General features: G+C 34.4%; 2 protein-coding genes across 2 annotated transcripts; both read right to left on the bottom strand.

Moving 5' to 3' along the window:
• Window positions 1-907: 907 nt before the first annotated feature.
• LOC114713499 (synaptotagmin-5-like) lies at window positions 908-7,019 on the bottom strand. The gene is made up of 12 exons (XM_028898165.1): window positions 6,786-7,019; window positions 6,636-6,686; window positions 6,416-6,536; window positions 6,007-6,128; window positions 5,326-5,427; window positions 4,568-4,642; window positions 4,215-4,294; window positions 3,366-3,516; window positions 3,056-3,286; window positions 2,297-2,593; window positions 1,890-2,003; window positions 908-1,398 (listed from the first exon to the last, which is right to left on the bottom strand). The coding sequence occupies exons 1-12, from the start codon at window positions 7,011-7,013 to the stop codon at window positions 1,249-1,251; spliced, it is 1,722 nt and encodes a 573-aa protein (XP_028753998.1). The 5' UTR covers window positions 7,014-7,019; the 3' UTR covers window positions 908-1,248.
• Window positions 7,020-10,665: 3,646 nt separating this feature from the next.
• On the bottom strand, window positions 10,666-15,280 carry LOC114713496 (calmodulin-binding receptor-like cytoplasmic kinase 3). Its single transcript, XM_028898163.1, has 7 exons — window positions 14,042-15,280; window positions 13,708-13,932; window positions 13,268-13,530; window positions 12,367-12,532; window positions 12,195-12,284; window positions 11,425-11,723; window positions 10,666-11,006 (listed from the first exon to the last, which is right to left on the bottom strand). The coding sequence occupies exons 1-7, from the start codon at window positions 14,298-14,300 to the stop codon at window positions 10,797-10,799; spliced, it is 1,512 nt and encodes a 503-aa protein (XP_028753996.1). The 5' UTR covers window positions 14,301-15,280; the 3' UTR covers window positions 10,666-10,796.
• Window positions 15,281-20,252: the final 4,972 nt, after the last annotated feature.

Genomic DNA, 20,252 nt, shown 5'->3' with positions numbered 1-20,252 from the left:
ATTTTTTTAAGAAAATTGACCTGCGGCTTTTTTTTTTTATCCTGGGGAAATTACTATGGAGTCTTTAGTAAAGAATGTAATTATCAAAGAGTTTCATAATAAGTGAATGACAAATTTCATGATAACAAGATTCATGATGCGTAAAGGAATTTTTTTATTAATTATACTTCTTCCTTGAAATCTCACAATACTTTCCCTTTTTCCCCCATATCATGTTTTAAGTCTGAAATTATTGTTAGTAAAGAAGCTGACATGTGTCTGTTTTTAGGGGGTGTTTGGATAACCTTAAAAACACTTTTCATAAGTATTTTTCTGTAAATCAAAACAAAATCTTTTATATATTTATTTTGTATACCATAAAAGTATTTTTAAAACCATAGTTTTGATTTTACCCGAATACTTCTTAGTCAATCTTATTTTTCATAAACTCAGTTTTATCCAAGGCTAAAAACCTTTTGCCAAGACAACTATATTCAAACTACAGTTTTAGCAAATGCAAAACTAAACATGCCCTAACTTGTTAAAAAAGTTAATTCAGGCTGCTTATATTGCCTTAGTCAAAACATGTCCAACTGGCTGGCGAAAAAAAAAACAAAAAAAAACAAAACAAAACATGCCCAATAGATTTCCAAATATGCACGACAATTATTACTGAATTTATGTGTAATATCTTTTTACCTTATGTGCATGACAAGATTGACGACCTACAAATTTTTTTTTATACCAAAAAACTAGTCACGACCTACAAATAATTGGATGTTCAAAATTTCAAATGATCAAAATATATATCAATACTAAACAATTCCCGCTCTATATATTAGCAATCTATGAAATTATCTAATCATTTATCTTTCGTCTCAACAAGTTTAGAATATTATTTTGTAAGAAATATTTAAGACTGCAAACAGAAATCCAAAAGAGCAACAGCTTACCACATTTTCAAGAATTACACTGTTTTTCTTCACCTTTTTCTCCGCCCTTTCCTTTATCTTGCTGTCCCTTTCTGCACGTCCATATAAAACCTTAGCAAAAAGATAATTAACGCTTCTACCGAGAGCTTGACGGGCGGGAAAGAAAGCAGTGAGCCAGCAAATGAGAAATACGAGCGGCTAGAAAAGAGGTGGTTTCGAATTCTAATCGAATGAAACAATTATGTACATCACTAGCTCGATTTTCTCACAAATAACAGAGAGCAAAATTTGTATAAATCGAGGGGTGCGGATATTGTGAAGGTTTGGCAAGGAACACTCAGGAATCAGCCCTATAAATCGGCTGGGGCAACCACTTGAGAAACATTCTCAAAGATCCAGATTTAGCCCCATCCAGCTCATAACATTCTTCGTATTCCCCTTCCAATATGACCCTCGTAAGGGTCAATATGCATCTTCCCAGATAATCCTGCATCATTCACGGGCAAATCTGTCAGTGAAATCTCAGAACTTAGTCCCGTTAGAAATCAACCAGACTCTGGATCTTTTAGTATTATAGTTCTTACGAATTTGGAGAAAAACGGGGAGGAAAAAAAAGAAAAGAAAGGGGGGTAGGGCGGGAAAAGAAGCGAACTCTATTCACATATCCATTGTGCTTCTCTCCTTTCCGACTGTATCAGAACTTCGCAATCTACAACTTAGGATGCTTGTACCCAGCCAAAAGTTTTAATCTAGCACCTAATATCGCTCACTGCTACAAGTCTCCCGTGAAAATTTCTTTTGCATCAGACCGGAAATGAAGACTCGTTAATAAATGGCATAGACACGTCTTTTTATATTTCCTCGGTCTACTTGTCATTTGCAAATGATGAAGTTTGCTCAAGAATCTCTTAAATTTCAGTACCTGATCAACTAAATTTTGTAACAAACTATATGATGCATGATCTTTTTTTTTTTTACCTTTCCAAATGTATCATGGTCCCAAATTTCAACCATTAGCATATCATGTAATCCATCCTCAACAACAAAGTCAAAAGTCTGATTCCAAACTGGATTTAAGGTGTTATTCACAACCTGAAAATTTTAACAGCTTCCAAGGTCAGTAAATTCATAATATCTTGGGAATAACTACTTAGGCAACAGGAAGTGGAAAGAGGATCGAACATGGACAAAAGCGGATGAACTCCTGGATTCCTCTAACACACCCCAGGATAAAAGGAGGCAAAAAGATTAAAGAAAGAAGACAAAGATTGATCACATGTCCTATTTACAGGCTCATCTTAAGGATTTTCAATACAATAACATAATAGATGCTAGTCTAGGTTTTTGGTCTATCACAGTAAAGGAGTACTAGTTTTGCTGCTTACCCTGGTTCTGCATTTTGTTTCTGATTTCTTCATGATGAGAACAGCATAAGGATCAGATTTCCCCGTAAAATCTGCCGCAGGCAAGTCTTCACCAGATATCACCGTAACAGAAAGGACTCCTCTGATTATAACGTCCCTTTTCTTCTGTGTAACTTCATTTCCGTTTCCAGTACATTCTATTCCATTTGCTAAACTTTTAAGAATCTTTTCTAAGGATGTCAATGGATCATTGCGAACAAAAGGGTTGGTAAACACAGTCTCCATGCCAAAAGGATAGTATAAAAGCTCCAAATGTACCTAAGCACAAAGAGAAACAATTATTTGAAAAGAAAATATATTTCATTCTGTCAAATATATCTATATCTATAGAGATAAAATGATAAATATACCTAGGGACAAAGAAAAGACATGATTACAAATTCATATTGACCACAAAAACTTGAAACCTTTAAGGCAACTATACTTTAAGGGAAGTCATCTTTGTGTATAACTTATGTCAAACATTATCGCTTAAACCCAGAGTCCGACACTTTTGACGTGGGTAAACATGTATACATTTTCATATGATTGTTGTTGTTTTAATACTTGTACTATCATATGTATACACCTCAATATACGGGGCTCTTGGGACGGGTTATATTTATCGGGGAAAAGAAAAGAAGTAACTGGATCCAAAATTTACAGAAAAATCTGGACTGTCTCCTAAGAAAAGAGGCCCCTAATTATCATTGTTTAACCAAGTGGGACACGATTACTTACCGAACCCCTGTTTTTGTTATCTCTTTGGACCTCCAAATCCTTGACCAGCTTCAACCACACATCTTTTACTTTACCAGGCTCAAGTTCACTGAGCCGTATGTGCGCACAACCAATCAATTCAGATGCCATTAAGCCCTCAGAATCATAAACTTTAACCACCAGGTGCTGAGTAGATTCATCTTCGACAATAAATTCGAAGTGTTCATTCCAAATTGGATTCAGATCATTGTTCTGGACGGAAAAAATAGTAATGTTATTTCTTTCTGAATTGAGAATAAATTGGGGGGGGGGGGGCAGTACATTGACTTACAATTGTCTTGCTAGTTTTCATTCTGTCACGCAAAGGTCGTACATACAGCACAGCATAGGGGTCTGATTTACCAATAATGTCTTTGTTTGTTAACTCCTTAGCCTGCACAAGCTTGACTTCTAATATGCCCACAGGCTTCAACTCCAGATCACTGAGCAAGAAAAACAGTGTTTTATATTGTGAATCTATGATTTAATTGGCAGGGACCATAATTACTGAATCTCACGACAAAGCGACCAATTTTTTTTTTTAAATACCCCGGGGGGGGGGTGAGTGAATAAAATCCGCAATCTCCCACTTAGGCGAGTGTTCATTGCCACTAGGGCCTTTTTTTTTTTAAAAAAAAAAAAGGTAATCCTGTGTACAATCACCTTAACTGACATAGCTGCCTAATTGACAGGTCGTGTAATTGTCGGGACCAGATACAATGCAGTAATAATTAGAATTTTATGAAAATTCTAATGTACTACCTCCGGTCCTTAATATAAGACCCCATTTGACTTTTTGTTTGGTCCTAATTATAAGACCCCAATCCATTTTGTCTCTCATATTTATGCATTTTTTTCAACATAGTCCTTCTAATAATGATAATTCTAGCCAATACACTTAATTAGCAAGGATATTTTAGGAATGACAACACTTATTTATTACAAATAACTAACTTAACTTACTTCCTTAATCTCCTCAAATAAGTCAACTGGGTCTTATAATTAGGACCGGAGGTAGTACATTATTTCTCTCTACCCACGAAGACCAACAGTTTCAATTAGTTAAAGGCTGGCAACAATAGAAAGATTAATTATGTGCAATGATTAACAGTACGATTGCCTTCTCCAAGTATTTGACTACCTGTAATCTCCAGGCAGGATGGGTACAACTTTTCTCACAGGCCATGTAATAGAATCTTCAACAGCATCCCGAATTGACCCCTGCAGTAATTTGATAGACTAATTATTTGTTCATGCATCGATAAATACCAAATTACTATTTAGGTCTTCTTTTGCTTTTCTGCTAAGCTTATATAATTTTCTTGATAAATCATTTGCTACAAAAAGTTTTTTCATGATGGTGACAGTTAGTTACTCCCGGTACTTTTTAACTTCCCTCTTATTTGGCGAAGATGAGGAAACAAAGTACATATACAACTATGCAAAGCTGCACACTGGTATCCGATATAGGTAATGGACAATGCGAGTTCAAACCTCAATTGCATCGGCTAAGCCGGGGATTGCTGATATATCTCCACCAACAACTTTCAACGTGAAATCCAATTTTTTCTGCAAGTTGGAATTTTCTGAATGTGATCAAATGCATTACACTAGTATGTGCATATGCTAAAAGTTACTGGAAACGGGAATTGGGACGGATATTAGCAGACTCAACCTCTAAGTCCATGATTTAGAAAAATTTCTTGATGATTCAACACTACCTTGGCTTACATAGAATATTCATTAGTACTTTAAACTTAAATTCATACGACGAACTGTCAAAGGATAATTATATATTTGATCCACTCTCCACCTACCGACTGATTAACAAATTGATGTTTCATCAAGCTTTAAACCGTGTTTCTCTAGCTGCTGGCAGGGCAGCTTTCCATCTTCGGTGCATACGCATGTTTTAAATCATCCATATCTTTCTATCGACAAATCAATGTCAGTCACCGTCTATAATCTCTAGGCACTAAGCAAAACTTTCATTCTGACTTCTTCCATCAAGTATATGACAATTCGATTTATATGCAATATTGGGGAAACTCAAAATCAATCAATAGATGGAAAAATGTACTAAATTCAACTGAAAAAAAAAAAAGAAGTTTAATACAAAAATTATGCCAGTTCTTACAACAAAATTATAAGTTCATTTTATTAAAATTTTATGGTTGGATCCGGAAAAAATATAAACCCAAGTTTTATATGATAAAGAATGAATCATTATAGACCATGCATGGATACCGCACCTTTTGCCTCAAAGAGTAGCTAACAGCTCCAAAGCCAGGAAATTCATCAACAAGTGGCTTAAAAATCAGCCGGAAAACACCTGTGAATCCTATATCTTTTACCTGGACGGAGATTATAAGATCGATTTAATCACCACATCAGTTCAATACGTTACTTAAGCACAAATGACTGGTATCTAACATTTAGAAAGCCATTACCCATAAGCATGCCCCTGGCAGTGAATTAGTAGAAGAATCAGCAAAAACAAACAACGATACAAACCTTTCAGAAAATGCCAAAATGCAGAATACCAGACAATTGTTTTTAAATAGTGCAAAAAAGATATACACTCCATGATTAACCTTTGATTCCACAGATGCGAAGCTTCAAATTATAAATTTCACTTATATTAATAAATATGTTAGATTGGAATCTAATTACTGAAATGTAAACAATAAAAGAACCAGTAAGTCTCAGGTTTGCGATCAGCTCTGAAACTCAATGGATAAGACTTCGGACGTAATTGAATTTACAAGTTACTATAGTCTGATGGAATGGAAAAGACAAGCTTTGGCCTCGTTATCTTGGACTTCTTACAGGTAACGACAGAGAGAACTTTCATGGCATAATCCTTATCAATCCATTTCTAATCAGATAGCCGAAATGAGAAAGCAGAGGTGATTCAGGAAGTTCATGAGTACCTGTACTGGCAGTGCAACACCAATTAGTGTCTTAATATCAAGTACAATACTTGGATTCCCATCCCAATTCATTTCCAACTCCATTGTGACGCCGCTCCCTCCATCTTCTATTATAGATACTCCTAATCAATGGCTTCAAACATTAGATTCTCCAATGACATCTAAAACACCTATTGGTAAGAGGATCCGGCAAAGAATCCTAACAAGAACAAAGAGAAAACTAAAAATGACAGCACGTTTCCAGGTGGCAAAGCCGTGAATCAACAAATAAGCATGTATAACATCACGATAATGTAGTCCATTAATTATTTTAATTACACAAAAGCGGGAGACGACATCAGTAAATGGCACTTAACGAAGGCCTGATTAACTGAACTCATAAAGTCATTTGACTCAAAGTTGAGCTCACCTGTAAACTGTGGGGCTACTGTACCTAGAGTGAACTTCGAAAATTTCAATGAGGCCAAAATCACCGGTCTATATTGTTCGAGAATTGGTTCCACGGATGCCTTTATGAGCTCAGAAGCAGCCTAGAACCCGATTTACGAAAAGCTAGTCACATCCATAGAGTTATAGATACTAAATCCAACATTGTTCAGGAACTGAATGTTGAATGCCACAGAAGTTACCTCGTTAACATAGGGCCAGATCTTAGTTAGATGTGAGTTCAGCCAAGTCAACTGAAGACATTAAAAATAAATAAACAAATATCGGAAATGTCAGTCTCAGCTCCCATTGATCAAAAGACCGTCAAATGCAGAACAGTCAGCAAGAAAAACAGGGGACAGAGAGCTCAACTTTTGCCTCTGAGAAAAGACAACCCAAGAAGGATAGTACTGAGGAGGCAAGATCTTCCTGGAATCTTCAACGGTCATCCGGGCCAAAGCGGCAATCGTTTCAGCAAGCTCAGACCGGAGCTTGGATCTAGCATTCTCATAACGGGCGAATCCGACGATGAGAGCAACGCCGACGACGATTCCGAGCACGAGGCCGACAAGGAACGCCATGCGCGTGGCTTCGGGAGAGAATAAACGTGAGAAAGAAGCAAAGAGGTTGGTGGAAAGCGTGCCTAACAACGGTGGATTTGATGAGAGAGAGAGGAGGCGTTGAAGGAACGAGAGAGAACGCAGAGTGGTTGCGATGAGTGTAGGAAGAGGAAGGAGATTGGTGTGGTAAGCGCTGCGTTGGGAGGTTGTTGTTGGTGCCGTTGCGATCAAAGTTGTTGAGGCGGGCAAATCTATTGTCTCAAACTCACCTACGGAAGTCATCTTTTCATGCTTTAATTTCTTTGTGTGGGCGGCCGGCTCAATATTCTCTTGTACAAATAATTTTGAACTATAATATTCAGATTTTGACACACAAAATATAACTGTAATATTCAGATTTAATTATATTAAAAGTATTCAACAAATATATGCGCCTACTTTATAATATTAGATATCTAGAGAATTATGATAAATTGATACAAACTTATGAATAATATTAGATATATTTTCTCTCATTTTTAGCCCAAAAAACCCTCTCACATTTTTGCCTATTTGTTTCTTTTTACATAAACCAATAAAAACTAATTGTTGTCTTTAAAACTGTTTTATCTTTTCATAAATACCTTTTATTAAACATTCTATTCTCCTTTACTCATTCTCTCCTGATTAATTAAAAAACATTGTCTTTTAAAAAGAAACGGATGAATTTGCTTATTTGGGAAAAAACACATGTTTTTTTTTAACTAAAGTTTAGATATCTTTTTATTGGAAGTAATTCTATTAGAGGTATTGTCGAGCACTAAATGTAAGTATCACTTTATTGAAAGTGATTATATTCGAGGTACTGTCGAACACTAAATGTAAGTATCATTTTATTGGAAATAATTTGGAACTTGAATCTTGATTTGTCATATTATGAGGGGTTAATCCTTTTCGCTAGACTCAATCCCATTGGTTGGGAAAAAACAATTAATGGATCCAGTTTGGAAGCAACACAAAAGATGGAAGAAATGCATGTGCTAAAAAAAAAAGCCGAATAAGTATGTGCGGTTGGCGATTGAACTTCAAAATGGGTGATGCTGTTCACGTGACGAGAGTGAACGCGAGGAATTACATGTGCTAGGCTGTAAAAGAAATATACTATTTGTAACGTTGTAAACTAGATACTGTTATATTTAGTATTACATTATAAATTAGACCTTATATTGAGAATAGAAGGTATTATTTAAAAAAGAGCAAGAAAAGAAATTCTCATTTAAATACCTTAATCAGGGGATAAATTTGAAATATACTGAAGCACAATCAAGTGATAATTAAGATGCAAGAAATGTGAGTCAGAGAAAGTTGGGAAGAAAATGGGTTGGCTGAAAACGAAAGGTATAGTATCGAACAACCTCAAAAAATATAGAATTTGTCGTGCATGTGTGGCGATGTATTTTATGGAAGGTTCCTTGAACGCTTTGTGAAAAGGAACATGACGAAGAAGAAACAGCTTCCCTATAATGTTAAGAAATAGCAATACTTCCATTTAATCACGTAGGATTAAGTAACTAATATAAATATGAAACAGTAACTGAAAGTATAAAACTTTTTTAAAAAATAATTTGATTATTTGCAATTAATATGTAAATAATTTATGACACTTTTTTTTAAAATACCCCTCTTATAAATTAGAAATTATAGCATTTAATACTACCTCTGATCCTAATTCTAAGACTTTATTCGTAACCTACAAACAAGGTTTTATGATTAGAACTAGAGGTAGTAGTATTTAATTATAAATTTACATGAAAAGAAAAGGAAAAAAAAGACATATGATCATGTGCGATCAAAGAATTTAATATAACAAATATAAACAACTTGATCTAAATTTTTTCTAATTTTTAAATGTGCATTATATTTAAGATCCGGAGAAGTGTAAGTTTTGGGTTACTTATCCTCCATAATATGGTTTTATCTCATCAATTAATATAGTCAATAGTATAGTGCATGGAGTATTTAATAAATTCTCATTGTTTTTTAAGATTATAATAATGTTCTTGGGAATAAAGCAACGCAATTGTATTTTGTTCTGGCACACCATTCCTCACACGGCCTTTGCTAACTACTCTGTCACTTTCCACTGGCTTTCTTCGAGGGAAGTAGCCTATTAGTCACTTTTTCTTTTAATGGAAAAGAGGGTGCCCTAAACAAATTAAGCAAATATGTGGGAATAGATTCCAAGTACAACAATATGAACAAGATTCCTTATGCTGACATTAGTAGAATCATGATCAAATTAAGAACGGGCAATATAGTGTGCTAAAGCATAAGCATTATTATTATTACTCCTCCGGTCCTAATTATAAGACCCAATTGACTTATTTGAGGAGATTAAGGAAGTAAGTTAAGTTGATTATTTATAATAAATAAGTGTTGTCATTCCTAAAATATCCTTGCTAATTAAGTATATTGGCTAAAACTATCATTGTTAGAAGGATTATCTTGGAAAAAAATACATAAATATAAGAGACAAAATGGATTGGGTCTTATAATTAGGACCAAATAAAAAGTCAAATTGGGTCTTATAATAAGGACCGGAGGAGTATTATTTTGCCAAAGCTTAAGCATGAGAATTAGTATTATAATCCTAGAAATGGCAAAAAACAGTATTATAATCCTAGAAACATGTCTAAAGCAAATATTCCGAGAACAAAGCTTCGATTAAAGGATTTTAAGGAAGACTGACTTTTAAAACCTTTGGACCAAGCAATTCGAAGGCCATGAAAAATTCCCCACGCTTCAGCTTCTAAAGCATAACATACGCCCAGATAATGAGAGAAAGCAAAGACAGAAGTACATTATGGTCTCTTAACAAACCATCACAAGCAGCAACCTCATCCCGCGTAAAACCGCTTTTTTTTTTTTGTGACTCATTTTAGTCTGAATTTAGTAGGTTCAAAATTATAGGAATAGTACCAACAGAATTGAATCTAACAAAAAAATTTAGTCCTCCACAACATAATAAATTAAAGTTTGAATCCATATTTAGGTACTAACAATACCTTTAATACGGTTGATTCCAACAAGAGAATAGCTTCCTCCAAGAAGATACTTGTGCTTGAAATATATATATATATATATATATATATATAAGAATAATAATTGTAAATTTTTAAAAATCACATTAACTCCAAGATGAAATGTAGTCACTTACTCACCCTCAACAATCAACTGTACGTAGATTCATTGGTTAGCCACTAGCAACGTTAATGCTGGTTCCATTTCATTTATATCTTTGTACGACGAAACGTATCTACTTATCAGGTTTCAAGCCTCCTTATGTAAAATTAAACTTTCATAATTCTTTGAGCATGATGGATCGGTGTCCACAATATATGAACCTATCGCTATGTCCCTCAATTTACAACTAATTTAGATTTGAGCTTCTGTTAGCCCTAAACTAAGGGAGCCTCCTACAGATGTTTTCATACGTAACAGCTGAATTGTAGCGTTCCACCATGCACCATAGCCCCATGCCCAAACAGCAGTATAAAAGCCATAACACTGACTGAAGCAAAATCTGGAACAAACGTTTGGAATCACGCACATCCAAAGTTAGCATGCAAGACAAGGAACCACGCCATAATCTCGCAGATACAATCATTTAAAGGAAGACCCAAATGAAAAACAAACTTCACTTCACAGCACAAAGAGGACAAGTTGTTCAGTTCACAGGTTGAAACAAAAAAGCAAAGAAGAAAAGAAAAGAAGTAAACAGCATCTAACTTTTTCACAGTATCAATCTCCAATTAACTTCAGAGGCTATGCTCTCCTTGAACCCTTGAGGTATTCTGCTCTTATGGTCCATAATTGCTGGACCACTGATTTCATGCCAGGTCGATCTGCTCGAACTGGTGCTGCACATTGAATTGCCAACTCGATCATCTTCATGACAACCTCTGTATTTACACTTTCCTTCATTGCAGGATCCAGCAATGCGAGCACATTTCCTTCATCAAACCTCCTGAACGCCTGCAAATTGATCACTACCACATAACTTGAGTGCCCAAAAGCAAACCTAAGTTAGCTTTTTAAAAAAAAAAAAAAAATAGTGTTGAAACAGGCCAAACTAGGAAAACCAGAGATTTCACAAGTAATCAGTGTCCACGATACTCTCGTAGTAGTTTATTTAAGTCTCTACCAATATGCACATATAATGTTTTCGTCAAGAATTTCTTCCATTGATTGATTTTCACATCAAATGATGCATCGTTTTGAATTGAAGAAGTCTACCTAACCATGTCAATGATTCCCATCTGCCAAGAATACTATTTCATTTTTCTGATGTATTTCAAAGTTGAAACAGACAACAAGCACTTTAGGTTAAAAGAAAAACTGAGAGAAACAGAATGAGAAATTCATGTAAAATAAGAACAAGACATCAGTTTACCCATCGTAATGTAATCCGCTCTTCAACTGGTTTCTTCAACTCCACTGGACGGCGGCCTGTCACAATTTCTATAAGCAAAATTCCAAATGAGTAAACATCACTCTTGGGAGTGAGTTGGTATGTCTTCATGTACTCAGGGTCCAAATAACCAACTGTTCCTTTAACTTTGGTTGAAACGTGTGTCTGATCAGAGTTTGTGGGACCAAGCTTCGCAAATCCAAAATCAGCAACTTTGGCTCTCATGCTTTCAGTCAGAAGAATGTTGGATGATTTCACATCCCGATGGATAATCTGCTTTTCTGTTCACAGATAAGAAAAATGTCAGTCATAAATTGACGGATTTATAAACATCCAAGACTCAAGTAACCTTTGGAATGGATATGTCAAAATGACATAATCATCAGTAACATAAAACATCCATAAAATTCACCCAAAAAAAAAAATCCATGACAATGCCCAAAAAAAGAAGTAAATAAAACATCTATTAATCAGGAATCTTAAGACATCTTCAGCATGCAGGGAAGGCAAACCTAAAAGGGAAAAGGAGGAAATTCACTGAAAGATACCAAAAGTCATTATTTGAACAATATCCTGACAATAGATAGCACTTCTCCAATATACAAACAGCATATGGTGATACTTAAAGTGATTATTTATGATTTAACACTTCACTGCACCCATTTATACTCCAGTCATCTGATAAAATTCTTGCCTTCGGCTTGTACACAGAGAAGATTAAAAAAAAAAAGTAGAATGGAGGGTTTTCTGACCTGCATATGTATGCAGATAGGTCAGGCCATGAGCAACATCAATAGCAATTTCAAGGCGCTGATTGAAATCTAGGATATTTCCACGTAGACCTGCCAGTAATATCAAGGGAATATTATAATGCTTCTATATCCAAAGATAATCATTGGACAAAAAAAGGGTGCAAGATCTTACCATCCAAATGTTCTCTAAGAGAACCATTTGCCACATACTCAGTAATAAGAAGGCGTTCATTTCCTTTGTCAATATAACCTAGTAGCTTCACCAAGTTTCGATGATCAATTTTGGCCAGGATTTCAACCTCACTGCTGAATTCAGTTCTCAAAGCCTCAAAAAGTTCCTGTGCGATTAATTTAATATGGTCAACATAAAGAGAGGAGATACTTCAAACATCAAAGTTTAAAATGCAAAGTTAGTTTCCTGACGACCATGATTGATAGTATAAAAAACTCAAGCATCAAATGGTGAGAAATTAGATATAGTACACTTCCTAGAACTTTGAAGTGAAGATGGTTTGAACCACTCCAATCCAAAGGTTATTATTGGAAAAGGATGAGGAAGTCAATAATGCTGTAAAACAAATGGCTTTAAATTCAATAATGAAATGCAGTGCCTCAGCTATTCTGCTTTAGAAATGCCTGAATGCAATTGTTAGCCATGAAACTACATTAACTTCCCCCCTATTTGAACCATGCAATACAAGGGCACAATGATTCACACTCGCACCTGACTTTATATAAAAAGCATTGGGTGACATGGTAACACTGACTCCTCACAACAAATAAAAAATCATCCCCAACCAGACTGGAGATCATTCCACATCAAATCAACCATAATTAGATAAATGATTTCCCTTATATTTTCATTGCGATCCCATAATAGTTGCATGCACGCCTGACTTAAAGATGGTTTTACCGAATTCAACATTCAGAGGTTAAAATTGGACAACAAAGTCCATAATGCAGTATTATTGAAATCCAATATCACTCGCAAAACAGAGCCCTAGAACTTTACTGCACAGAGCAGAGGCCCTATGGATTACAAGATCGTAATTTAATACTGCGCTATTCCTTACCCTTTTGGCACGTTTCACAGCCACAACCAATCCATCCTCAAGCTGAGCCCTGTAGACAGTTCCAAAACCACCTTCTCCTATTTGAAAATTATCTGAGAAATTATGCGTAGCTCTTACAATTTGACTCAAGTTAAGATGTAGTGACCCAATTCTAGTTAGTTTTGGGGACAATGAGAATCTTAAAGGACTAGGTGGCGCACGAAGTGGACTCGCAGGCACCTTTTCAGACATAGCATTTACTTCAAAGGGGGAAGCCGAATCAACTACAAAAGCAAAAATGTATATTATTTTGTTATTCAAATATCACAGGAGCAACAATCTAAAACAGTAAATATACAGATATATAAAGCAAAATGAAATCTTATAACAACAACGACAACAAACTATATCTATCAAATTGTCCACGTTGGTACACCCCAAAATCATAAATGTCAACTCACCTGAATGCGTGTCCTTGGTCAAATCAGCATGAGTAGTGGCTTTTCGTCTTCTCCCATAGATACAAGGACAGATAGCTGCACAACATACTAAGAAAGCTCCACCTGCTACTATACCAACATGAGGCACTGACACATTCTTGGAAACATTTTGGCGGGATTGAGATGTGGAATTATTGTTTAAATCCTTCTGCAGAAGTTTTCTTCCTGCCTTTGAAGGCAAATTAACTGCAAATAATAAAAGCCAAGTTAAATGTTAAAGAACAGTTGTTTCCAATTGTGAAATCTAACGCAGACCATACTCAAACTGTCAAACATATCCCTTATTGATCCATACCTGTAACAACATCCAAGGCACAGTTGCCACTTTCAAAGTAGTCCTTCAAATCACAACCATTGGCAATATACAGTTGGAGGGTCTTGCAGAAGGTAACTCTGTCCACTATATTATCGTTCATGTAGTAAAGTTCCTCGCCAGGAGAATATGAGTAAGCTACCCAATTAGGACCACAATCAGTTGACTGTAAGAAAGAACCAGCCGCGAAAATGCTAGGCAGTTGCAGCAATAGCGTCAAGAATAATGCGGGGATAGCCATACTTAACTAGATATTGTTATCCTTTTGCACTTTAGAGTACTAATAAATAGTAAAAGCATTTCTCTGTCAGCTGACAACCAGGAAGCAATATGGTTGTTGATACGTAGAATTACCCAGAATGAGCAGGAGACTCCTGATCAGGAAGAATATAAGAGTTGAAAAGTCCAAACTTAAGCCTTGAAGAATTTTTATCAGCTAAAACTTCAAACCCCAGTAACTTTCGGTTTCACATATTCATGACATTAAAAAAGAATAAGGTAAGTAAGTTGATATCAGAAAGATAGTCAGCTGAAACCAATTTTTAGGCCAATTCACCAAACTGAACAAGGGAAATAAGCCCAACTAATTTAACAGGCGATCGAAGACAAAACCGCGAATTGCCACACGAAAGGAGGTTTTAATTTCTCGCAATGGCCGCCAAGAACAAATAAAGCCCTCTGGAACCCAACGAGCATAGAGGAACCCGCAATTGAAATTCTGATAATGGAATAATAAAAGAGCTTAATAATTGAATTTCACGCCTGCGACGTTGTCTAGACAGCAACGTTCTTCAACGCACTCAGTGAATTCAATTCTTCATAGTCCCCCCAAAATTCAAGCTATCCCCTGAACACCCAATTCACCCAATTGAACCAGGAAAGAATAAAACCCAAAGCAACCAGTAACTACCACAGCTAGGAATCCAAACCACGTCAAGAATTATCAAATTCCACAACAACAAGCCACACCTAGTTCACCAAAACCTCGAATTCACACGATAAAACAAGCAAAATCCCCACTCAACACCAAGGAATTAAAGCTGATATGAAAAAGATCTGAGGAACGCTATTTCTGGGCCCAAATAGTTGAAAATGGGTTGAAGCGGAAAATATCATGAGCTGGAAGAGAGGGGGAGAAAGAGAGAGCCAACAAGAAAGGCGGCTAAGCGTGGGAGGATTTTAAAAAAATAAGGAAGTGGGGCTCCAAGGGAAGTGCGACACAAGGATGAAGAAGAGAGAGAACGCACACATGGAATATAGAGAGAGGGAGGGAAAGAGAAAGACCGGCGAAGCAAGCAATGGTGGACTGTGACGTAAACCCCATGTCCGTCCTTGCGTATTTGTACATATATGTGTATCTATTATCTGGCTTCATAATTTGTCATCTTCTCCCCAACAGGTTTCGCTTTCGCATTCGTTCGTCGTTGACCGGTGAAAGGAGGAGGGAAAGCAAAGAGGACCAAGACTCTGGTGCAGGGAAAGTATCGGAAGGGTTTTACTGTCATTGCACACCCATTTCTTGTGCAATGGAAATATATTATTTTGGCGATTATCAGATTACTCCTTTGCGACAATTGAAAAAAAAAAAAAAATTTAAAAGGACTCCGGTAACCCGGTTGATCCTAAATCCGAATTTCCGATGGTCAAACCCAACACACAAAAGGATTTCGTGAGGTTTCTTTCTTAATCTGAAGTCTCAACCACGGGGACCCGGGACCCATCCGCAATATTCTTGTGGAAGATGCTGGTGGCGGCCGGTGGAAAATCCAAATTTTCTAATCACATCAAAATACTTTTAATTAGTTCAAAATAATCATCTAACATCCAGTAAATTACTTCTTCTCATACGTAATATAAAAACTAATTTGATTTTTAATTTTATTTTAAATATAAAATTTAAATTTTTTATATTTATTTATTTTTTCTAAAATAATTATTCTAATAGTTGTACATGTTAAACGTTCAATTAAATAGTAGTTTTAGACTACACATAATTAATAAGAGTATTTTAAGAAAGATAACATCTAATTATTACAATAATTAACTATGTAAATTTTTTTAATCTATTTAAATTAGTCAACTAATTTTTATAGTAAAAATATAATTTAATCATATAGGAAATTGCAGTTAGGTCATTGATACAATAAAATTACCATTAAATTTGACCCATTAAATTTTTTAAAAAAAAAAGAGTTTTGGGGTAGTATAATTGAAATATACATTAAAGTTAAGGACATTATTTTGAGTTTTCTTTTTTAAAAAAATAACAATATGTAGAAATTGTGTTTTAATTAGTCTATTTTTTTCAATTATATGTAATTCATATATAAATATTTTACTTACTTGTGATTTAACGTTTTGTTTAAATATAATTTTTTTTGGTAATTATATATGAATAGTTTTGTATATTTTAAATAAATTATATTATTTTAATTATAATTAGACGAACTTCAGTTTAATCATAGCCAGATTACTAACTTCTAAGTTATTGTCTCAAACTATTTAATATCAAGTTTTGTAAGTCAGGCTGTCAGCCTAGATTACGAGGGGGAAAGAAAGAAAAGAAATATCAGTGCGCACAACTCACAACCCGAGCGGGAATTAACCGAGGACTGATCTGAGGTCAAGTACTTGATGGGAAGATGGCAAGAAAAAAAAACGTACTTGATGGGAAGTTTAAGGCGTGTTTGTTTGTGCGTGTTTTCAGTTTCCCCCTTTGGGTGTGAACTGGTTCTCACGTGGCCTTGAATTTTTCAATTTAAGGTTTGTTTTACTTAGCTATCAACGAACCCTGGACCCCATGCAATGTAGGCCTGCAATATGTGTTGCAGACCTATTATCGTATTCGCCCAACAATTAAAACCCGATGTCATGAAAAAAGGGTCTTGGTTTTCTGACCTTGGAAGGTCTTGGTTGAAGATTTATATGAAGTGCAGATAATTGATCTCATTATCTCTAACCCTTTTCATATTCCAATATTCCTGAAAATTTGTGTTGGAGTTTTCCCTCTTTGGGTTCTTACTTCGTTAAGGAAGGATTCGGGCTTAGCAGACAAATGATGTCTTCTAATCCAAATGATCAAGTTTGGAAATTTTTGTGATCAATATCTCTTCCCTTGGAGAATTTATTATTAGTCTGAAAGATCCTTAATGATGCAATTCTCTTAAGTGATATTTTGACCAAACATCATCTCAATATCTCTAATCTTTTTTTTTTTTTTGCATGCAATGCTCCTGGGATTCTAGAACATCTATTTATTTCTTGTCATTTGACTCGTTCAATTTGGTTCTTAATATCAAGTTACCATTCTTCTCTTTTGTAAAGTTCTAAAATTGGCTCAAAACCATGCTTAAGAGTTTGCATAAAGATGTGTCATTTAAAGGAATAAAAATGCCATTTTACATAATGGAGGGAAACCATCACAGCATGTTATCATTGAGGAGATCAACAATGTTTCATCCTTTTTTGAATTGGCAGTTCGAGTTGAGCATGGTGAAACTATAACATCGGTCAAAAAGAGCTCTAAGCTACAAAAAGTTAATATCTCCACAAACAAATAAAGATTGACAATAATTATGTACAAATTCAAGCCTCAAAAATAACTGAAATGCAAATCACGAATTTGTTGCCAAGGCTAACCCATCCAACATTTCTTGTGGAAAAAAGCTTCTTGGCAAAATCATCTCTTTAGCATTTTTTATTTTTGTGCTAACCTTGTTTGGATTTGCAGGTCACCATTTTGCTCAGTGAATAGTAAAGAAAAGTTACAAATATTTTGCATTAATAAGAGATACTTACTTGGAGTAAGAACTATTGCAAACTCTTCCCATATCATCTACATGAATATTGTTAACTTTCTTTCCTTTTTTACTTTTACCAGCATGCAAGTAATTTTTTCTCTAGATCTTAGGTTAATTTTATTTCTTAGCTCTTGTCCCTCTTTTACTTTTTGTATATAGTTATACTATTTTATTGTTTTTTTAATTAATGCATTCTAATTGTTTTTTATAACCAAAGGAACCCTTCACCAAAAATTGAGTACGGTTTAGCTCTTTTTTTAATAAAAAAATTATTTACGATTCGATCCCCAAGCTGACCGTAGTAGAAGAGAATATAATCACCAGGTAGCTCCTAAAACTTGATACTTCTCCTGTGCTTAATTTAGAGCCTATTGAAAAGTTGATGTTAATCATAAAGATAAGATTTATTTTACATATTTATCAATTTTTTTAAATCAACTTTGTTGATATTAAAAAAGACACGTTTTAGAAAAAAAAAACATACTCCCTCCTATTCAAAATATAAGCAAAATTTTGGTGGAGGGGTTTTTTTTTTTATAAGACAACATTCACTTTTGTCTAAACATTTAATGGGTTTTTTTTTTTAAATTTTGTCCTACATATATTCTTTTTCCTCTTTGATGCATTTATTGTATCTTTTATTTATTCTCTTCATTAATAAGAGCATATTTGGAAAGAAAAAATATATGCTTTGCATATTTATTATTTTAAACTAATTTTAACTAAGTTCTTGATAAATATAAATAAATAAAGTTTAGTTTATATTTTGAATTGGAAGGAGTATCATATTAAATAATTTAACTAACATTTTTAGTTTACTCAAATTAATTAATTAGGTCTTATATTAAGAATTGGATGCGTACTACCTCTAGTCTTAACATAAGAGCTAATTAGAAGATTAGATTTGATTTTAAATATAATACCTTAATTTACTCTGTCTCTTATTTTTTTTAAAATATTCCTACTAATTGCAAATGATTTCCACCAAAGGATAATTTCAATTATTCAATATGCATGATTGATGGGAATAATTTGGAGAGATTAACATATATTTATGATAAATAACTAACTTAACTAATTTTTTTATTATTCTCAAATTAGTTATCTATGACATTAAGCAGTGCAGTATTAATTACTACTCATTTATTCACTTTCGTTTCATTTTCGTCGTGAAAAAAGCATACATATCACATCATTGATTTCAATTTTAGGTGGGGAAGAGGAGCTTTCTTAATTAATTATAGTAAAACATAATTCAAATAAACATTTTACACACTTTTTTTTTGACAAGTTATCAGATAGTGATTTATATGATAAACACATAAATGCTTGAAACAAAAGTCAAGCCGCTAGATTGTTGTTGATTCATATCAGTTGACACCACAAACAGAATAGTTTATTTGTCAAATCACACAAGTTTAAACGCCAAGAATTTAATTAGGCCTAGCATGATTTATGACCAACTTGTTGATCAAACCAATGGCTGAATTGAACCCCATTTGAGTATGATTGACCAAGACGACGCCTGTGTGGGTCAAGAGGTTTGAATCCACTGGAGTTGTCCATCTCATTATTCGTTTTTTGATTCTTTATGGTCTGTTCTGTCCACTTGACGCCGGGTCAAAACAGATACATGCGCATAAAATTAAATACTCGGTGATGGCAAAAAGAAAAAAAAAAGAAATTTAAAGCTGCGTGATTATAGAATTTCTTGTACGCTTTTCGAGTCGTGTGCATTTTTTTTTAATTTTTTAAATATTACGTGAAAAATAAGGAGTATAATATAAATTTATCTCAAAAGTTTATACTCAAGAGTTATAGGTATTTGAAAGTTTTTTAAAACAAATTTGTCTCAAGAGTCAAAATCGTAACTATATTACCCCTTATCATCAAAAACTAACATTGATTATTAAAATAGTGACGCTTATCATTAACACTTTTAAAAGAATAAGGTAATACTGCTGTGATTTTAAATTTTTAAGAAAATTTACTTTAAAAAAAAAACCTTCAAATACTCAACACACACTGAAGTGAAAACTTTGTAAGAAAATAACACGTGCAATGAATTTTCTAGTTGATTTACTGTTTAGTTTATTAATCTTTTCCGGTGCAACCAAAAAAAAAACCTGTTCTGTTGATTAATTGATTAACCGTATGTATCAATTTAAAGTTCAATTTTTCCCCAAAAAAAAAAAATTCTAGTTTATTAAATTTATCCTTGTTGTTAAGGAGCGATGGGGCTTGGCCCAGACTCATAAAGAAGTTAGGCCCATTATTTCATGGGCCGGCTCTCACGAGAGAATCTCTAGCAATGCACATAATGTGGATGAACGGGAACCATCGCTTAACATACATATATGGGTAAAAAAAAACGTTAAAAGAGTTTCTCGCTG

The sequence above is a fragment of the Neltuma alba genome, unplaced genomic scaffold (assembly GCF_004799145.2).
Source record: "Neltuma alba isolate B1F8T4 unplaced genomic scaffold, ASM479914v2 tig00011428_pilon, whole genome shotgun sequence".
Classification (NCBI taxonomy): Eukaryota; Viridiplantae; Streptophyta; class Magnoliopsida; order Fabales; family Fabaceae; genus Neltuma; species Neltuma alba.
The sequence above is the reverse complement of the archived record's forward strand: the minus strand, read 5'-3'. Positions and strand labels throughout refer to the sequence as shown.